We start from the raw sequence: 7,068 nt of genomic DNA, 5'->3' as shown, positions 1-7,068 counted from the left end.
CTAGTTTTAAGCAAAGGAAGGAAGCATAAAAAAATAAAAAGTGCTTCTGGAGGAAGGAAGTAATAAGGGTAAAGGAAGGTAGGTGGAATTAAGGAAGACAAAACGAACGCAACATTTAAACTGTACAATGAAGCATGTAGCTTTGCATGGTACGTTTTATTGCTTTTCATGTACAGGACATTTGAAAAAAAATGTGCAATGAGTGCATGTACGGTCCAATGGTAGTTAAGGACAGTACATTTGCATTAAATCTATAATACTTTTACATAAATTTTTCATTTAATCAGTTATGCTTGTTAATGTCCAAACATAACCTTACAGTAATATATACAGTGTGTGTCATGGTCATAATGGTGGTATTTGGAGAGAGAATTACATGTTGGCATGGTCTTTGCGTGAAAAAGTTTGAGAACACTGGTTGAATGTATGGGTCAGTAGGATTGGATTTCAATTGGTGCGCAAAAATTTAAGAATTCAAAATTGGACATTTTGTAACTACAGTATGTTAAGTTACATGTAGATATTGACGTGTATATGTAACCTAAATACTATTAGGAAGCAACATTTGGAAATGTAGGAATAAATATTCAAAACAAAATACATGTTTCCAATCTTTATTCACAAAATTAAGGCACTGTAATACATAATTATTTTTACCTTTGTGTTTTGGGCTTTTGTCACATTTTGTAAAGCATGAATTTTAGAGAATGAAGAGGTAAGTTTTGTGACAAGTAATTTCTGAAGAGTTGGTTAAAATAATGCATGTTTGTGGCATTCCTTACTGGCTTCCTTTTCACAAAAAAAGAGCTTGAAATGCGGTTTTGTTTCAATCAGTTCAAAACTTATCCACCTTGCACCTAGTGTGTACAAGTTAAATGAGTTGAGTAATGATTATATTAAACTGCCAATTTATTGAACCAGCTGCCTCTAAATCACTAACAAATAAAACAAAGAAATACTCAGTAGTTAATGTAACATTATTGCATCCCATATCTTTGGATTATTGACATTTGTGATTAAAATTATACACACGTTTTTATATTCATTACAAACATTTACAAGCATACAATTTCAGACTTTAAAAAAATGAAAACCAACATCTTGCACACACTCAGCTATCCTCAGAAAAGTTATGTTCCAATCTTGTCATGCAGTGTGCAGAAGAGTAAAGTGGAGGTTACTACTGGCACGTGTTGTATATTTGGATTTGTTTGTTGATGTCATTGAGGATGGCTCTCATTTTGTCTTCCAAGCCATCCAGCTGACGAGCTTTCCCTTGTAACTGTCTCTCATTCTCTTCATAGTTTTTCTCCAGCTCTGTGGGAGCAAAAGATTTCAGTGGCAACCAACAAATATATTCAGTCTTTTTTTTTAACTGTAAAATTCCATTCCTTCATTTTCTATAACATCTGTCCTCATTAGGGTCACAAGTCACTGAGAGCCTATGCCAGCTGACTTTTGGGTGAGATGCAGGGTACACCCTGGACTGGTTGCAAGCCAATCACAGACAATAAAATTACCCAGCAAAATTTGATTATAGCCATCCGAGGAGATGATTTCTTTGCATTGTTTCCTGGGCACAGAAAAAAGTACCTGTTAGTCTCTGCAACTTGCTCTGGGCATCTTGCAGTAGTTGTTTGGCTTCATCCCTGAGGCCCTCTGCCTTTGTCTTGGCATCTTGTACAGCTTTGGCCTTCGTGTCAACACGCTGTTTCAACTCATGGTACTTATCAGTCAACTGTCCGTCTAGAATCTGAGCATTAGAAGGTGTGAGTGTATGTGTCAGTAATGAGGCAGCATTCGCTCATACGGAGTCATAAGCTCATATACTGCACCTGCTTGGCTTCGTTTGCTTTGTCTCGTGCCATGGTGGCAGTCTCTTCAGCCCGGGCTGCTGCCATGCTGTTGTTAGCGCGTTTGGTTTTCAGCCCATTGATCTCTCGACCCAGCGTGCCCAGACGGTCCACAGCCTCTCTCAGTTGCCTCTCACCGTTAGATGTTTCTGATTCTATCTACGGAGTTCACACACAACACACAATTTGAAAATCAACCCACAGGTCCTACTGTATCTACATATATGTTACAATGGGAATATGATTACAATCCTGACACCAAGGTAAGACACTTAAAAACTAAGGTTAAGTTAAATGTAGCCTTATATACAGTGACGAAAATGAGTATTTGAACACCCTGCTACATTGCAAGTTCTCCCCTTTAGAAATCATGGAGGGGTCTGAAATTTTCATCATAGGTGCATGTCCACTGTAAGAGAGATAATCTAAAAAGAAAAATCAGAAATCACAATGTATGATTTTTTTAAATGATTTAGTTGTGTGATACAGCTGCGATTAAGTATTTGAACACCTGAGAAAACCAATGTTAATATTTGGTACAGTAGCCTTTGTTTGCAATTACAGAGGTGAAACGTTTCCTGGAGTTGTTCACCAGGTTTCCACACACTGCATGAGGGATTTTGGCCAACTCCTCCACACAGATCTTCTCTAGATCAGACAGGTTTCTGGGCTGTCGCTGAGAAACACGGAGTTTCAGCTCCCTCCAAACTTTTTCTATTGGGTTTAGGTCTGGAGACTGGCTAGGTCATGCCAGAACCTTGATATGCTTCTGACGGAGCCACTCCTTGGTTTTCCTGGCTGCGTGCTTCGGGTCATTGTCATGTTGAAAGACTCAGCCACGACCCATCTTCAATTCTCTGACTGAGGGAAAGAGGTTGTTCCTCCAAAATCCCACAATACATGGCCGCGGTCATCTTCTCCTTCATACAGTGCAGTCGTCCTGTCCCATGTGCAGAAAACAAACCAAAACATGATGCTCCCACCCCCATGCTTCACAGTAGGGACGGTGTTCTTTGGATGGAGCTCATCATTTGTCTTCCTCCAAACACGGTTAGTGGAATTATGACCAAAAACTTCCATTTTGCTCTCATCTGACCACAAAATGTTCTCCCATAACTCCTCTGTATCATCCAAATGGTCATTGGCAAACTTAAGACAGGCCTTGACATGTGCTGGTTTAAGGAGGGGAAACCTTCCGTGCCATGCATGATTTCAAACCATGATGTCTTAGTGTATTACCAACAGTCACCTTGGAAATGGTGGTCTCAGCTCTTTACAGGTCATTGGCCGAGTCCTAGTAGTAGTCCTGGGTTGATTCCTCAACTTTCTAAGGATCATTGAGACCCTACGAGGCGATACTGTATCTTGCAAGGGGCTCCACTCCGATTGCGATTGACCGTCATGTTTAACTTCTTCCATTTTCTAATGATTGCTCCAACAGTGGACCTTTTTTCACCAAGTTGCTTGGCAATTTCTCTGTAGCCCTTTCTAGCCGTGTGGAGTTGTACAATTTTGTCTCTGGTGTCTTTGGACAGCTCTTTGGTCTTGGCCCTGTTACAAGGTTAAGTCTAACTGATTGTATGGGGTGGACAGGTGTCTTTATGCAGCTAACAACCTCACACATTTTTGTATAGCTCTATTACAGTGAGCAACAGAATAAATATTACAGTATTATGGTCCTGTTAAAGTGAAAATAAATGTCAAAATTTGACACCACAAACTAGTTTTCACAGTGTAAACACCTCTGCCAAATTTGAAGGATTAAAAAAAATGTAGATGCTTCAAAATTGTGAAAAATCTAGCTAGTGCATGTGCTTTCAAATGATGCGGGGATGTCTGCAAATTGCATGCAACTAAGCTTATTTGGGCTATATTTGCCTGATATTTCCATTTATTTCAAGACCTTGAACATTAAAGTGGGGAGGCTTTACAAAAAATGAGAATTTGAGCAGCGGTCAAATGTTTTCCCACAGCACTGTATTTAAAAATCTATAATTTCAGTTTACAGGGTATTTAATCGGTTATATGATGGCGACAGTTTGAGCCAGTAAATGAAATAATTGACTTAACTCCTATTTGTATTCCTCTGGGAAAATTGACTTCAAAGTCAACCAGTGTCATGGAATGGACTGTTTAACTTTGGGGGTGTCATCATGATGGTGCATTGAAAAAGAAAAAAGGAGAGTCAACAAGTGGTCTGTGTACTTTTAGTTACCTGTGCCAGGCGGGTCTGAGTCTCATCAATGTCAGCTCTGGCTCTGGCGATGGCCTTCTCTGCAGACGTTTGGGCAGTCTTAGCATCCACCAAGGCCTGCTTCACTTTTTCTGCTGTGGTCTTCACACCTTCAGCATGATGCCTGTACAGCAGAGACAACATAGACTCCATGTGGGACATGGCGTTTACGGTAAAGGTCCGCCAAAAGGCACTCAAAAATCACTCTAGCAGCCCCTTCCCTATTGGAGGCGTTTTCCAACATCACGACAATGGCGTTCTTCTATAGAACATTTTTCTATTCAAGTGAGGATTGGATTATGTCAGCCACCATTTGCATTTGCCTTGCTGCAACAGCATTCTGCAATCTCATCCCCTCAGTAAATACACTACAAATGTGAAGGTTCGACAGCGGTTAGCACTTTGCCAAGTGCGGTGTGAAAAAGCCTAAAGCCTTAAGTATGAACAATCATCATGGTTGTTGGCTTGACTTTGGCTTTTGGACTGGATGCTGCCCTTAATGCAGCCATTTTTCATACAGTGATGCTCATCCCCAACCTTTGCTGTACTAGTAGTTTCTCTCGGTCGGACTCACTCTAATGAGTCTCACCCAGGGCTATAATAGTTGTGGCTTTTCCATTAGAGTTAGCAGAGACTTCAGTAAGCAAATCTCAACACGGACCGATCAAGCCCGCAGTTGAGAGCAAGAGTGGAACCCACAACAAGTTTGAACACCAGGAAAGTTACGAGTGCACTTCAATGGGACGACTACTGTCTTTTTTGCCTCTTTTGTTTTTACTTTTTTGCGCATCATCCATCTTCTTCCACTATACCTGCCTCCTTTCCTCCTGAGATGCTCTGAGAAACACCATCTCCCGGGGCAACAGATCTTCGGTCATAAGTAGCGGATGCCAGTCATTGCCAGAGTGTACAAAATTAGTGCCTAAAATACCAGCTTCACACAAGTTACAAATTTGTAGTAGCTCAACACGCTGTACCCTATTCACACTCATTTTTAGTCCAGCAACACACAATGTCCTCTTTTTATTTACATATGACTATTTTCATTCTATTACCATTAATATTATTTTCCTTTTGTGGTAGAGTTCCTCTGTATGTTACCCCGTTGTTCCCCTTTGAGATTAATTGTTTTTCTAAAATTCCATTTCCTATTGTGCTTTGTGTGTTTTAGTTTAGTAGTGAAATGGCTGTAATCTAGAACTCGTATTTCATTCATGCAGCAGCCTTCTAAATTACTGGAATTAATTGAGGTTTTTCATCACTTTACCTAAATTTTACACAAAAAAAGGGATGGTGTCTCTTTACGAGACAAACAGTTTGATCCTAACATTAAATGTAAATCGAAGTGGAGGAGTTTAATTCCAACATATTCTCTGGCCCAAATTAAATGTTTTTACCCAAAACTAATATACAGTACATTATTTATTTTCTTCTAATGTGAATCACTTAGTATGACAAGTGCGATACAAATAACATTTGGCTGATTCATTGACCAATGATGAAAACCTTTCTCTCTTGGCATCCAGCAGTAGTTTTTCTGCCTTACGGACATCGTCCTGTGTCTGTGCCAGAATGGCATCTACACTGGAAAGGCTGCGGACACGTTCTTTGATTTCGTCGACGAGATGTCTGATCTGGAGAGGAGAAGCAGGGATGGATAGCTCCAGCACACGGTTCGCTACGGCCTCAATGTGTTCAGGGTCTGCTCCTTCCTCTAAGCGAAAGACAAGATGTGTTGAAGTTTAGGAGTCATCATGATAATGTCATTAATCTATTAGACTCACGCATGAGGAAGTCCCTGATCTGTTTGATGAGGTCTCGCAGGTCATTGTTGGAGAGCTCCATTTTGTTCTTGGTGCGTTTGGCTTTGTTGAGAGCTGCTTGTGCTTTACCCTTGGCCTCCTCTGCCTTTGTTTTAGCCTCCGCCACCTCACCAAAACAAATTGCCATAATACTTAATATGCATTTGCCATCTTAGATTCAATGAACAACGGATGTGGATTTGTTAAAGGTCCCATATTTTAGCCATTTAACTTCCACAGAGACTCCCTAACATGGACTTTGCATAAAAGTGATATGCTTTTTTTTTTTTTTTTTTTTTTTTTCCTCTCCCTTCAAACAAGTGTCCAGAAATGGCCCCTCTAACACGTCGGTTTGACCCAGTTTTGTCTCCACTTTGTCCATATTTGTCTAAGACCTTTCCTTTGATTGGATGGCTCTGTTTAGAAGACCCAACCCTCACTACTCATGAGGACACACGTTTGTTAATTGACAACGCTGGCTCAGGAGGGGAGCGGTAGGAGGAGATCTTTGTTAGTCATATTCAGTCGATCAGGCCTAAATATCCAAATGACTTGATTTCAGGCCTCTTAGATGGGAAAAAAAGTCTGGAACTCAGGAATGTGTGGACAATTTTCATTCAAATTTAACAGGTTTCCTGAGGCAACATAGAAACAATACTACATCCCAAATACTGGAAAAAAATACTTTGGTGTAATATGGGACTTTATATATATATATATATATATATATTATATATATATATATATATATAAAATGTGTATTTTTATCATATTAAACTTAACCTTAGTTATTTCAATAACCCTTTACAAGAAAACTGAAAATAGTGTGTTGGTTTCCCTTGTGTTTTTTTGCTCTAAATTAACCTTGCTCACGTTGATTAGATACCAGTATGCTTTCACTGTTACAGTTATACCGCATTAAATGTCAAAGGACAAAGCTGTTATGTGGCCAGTCAAAATTAATATTTGCATTCTTTATACAGTATATCACAAATCCAAGTCACTTCAAATGAGTTGTCATCTACTGTATAGTGTAGCTAAAATTGAGATTTTTATTATGCATATTGTGCACTTTTCAAACATACCCTAAGATTGAGATACCATGGTGAAGTTACTCTATCCAGCAAGTTGTACAAAAGAAAAAGAAAGTGGCTATTGGTTCAATGTGCGGTACCCAAAA

General features: G+C 39.5%; 1 protein-coding gene across 2 annotated transcripts in view; it reads right to left on the bottom strand.

Annotated features, from left to right (window-relative positions):
* Window positions 1-600: 600 nt before the first annotated feature.
* The window catches only part of lamb2 (laminin, beta 2 (laminin S)), a 58,125-nt gene continuing 51,657 nt past the window's right edge, over window positions 601-7,068 (bottom strand). For both annotated transcript variants that reach the window (XM_061833103.1, XM_061833093.1), the window contains 6 exons: window positions 5,871-6,015; window positions 5,593-5,800; window positions 4,069-4,210; window positions 1,836-2,012; window positions 1,594-1,753; window positions 601-1,317 (listed from right to left, as the gene is read on the bottom strand). In XM_061833103.1, the coding sequence (XP_061689087.1) occupies window positions 1,181-1,317; window positions 1,594-1,753; window positions 1,836-2,012; window positions 4,069-4,210; window positions 5,593-5,800; window positions 5,871-6,015 (969 nt within the window). In that variant the 3' untranslated portion in view covers window positions 601-1,180. The remainder of the gene's footprint in view (window positions 1,318-1,593; window positions 1,754-1,835; window positions 2,013-4,068; window positions 4,211-5,592; window positions 5,801-5,870; window positions 6,016-7,068) is intronic.

The sequence above is a fragment of the Syngnathoides biaculeatus genome, chromosome 2 (genome assembly GCF_019802595.1).
Source record: "Syngnathoides biaculeatus isolate LvHL_M chromosome 2, ASM1980259v1, whole genome shotgun sequence".
NCBI classification, from domain to species: Eukaryota; Metazoa; Chordata; class Actinopteri; order Syngnathiformes; family Syngnathidae; genus Syngnathoides; species Syngnathoides biaculeatus.
Note: the sequence above shows the minus strand (reverse complement) of the source record. Positions and strands in the feature narration are given on the sequence as shown.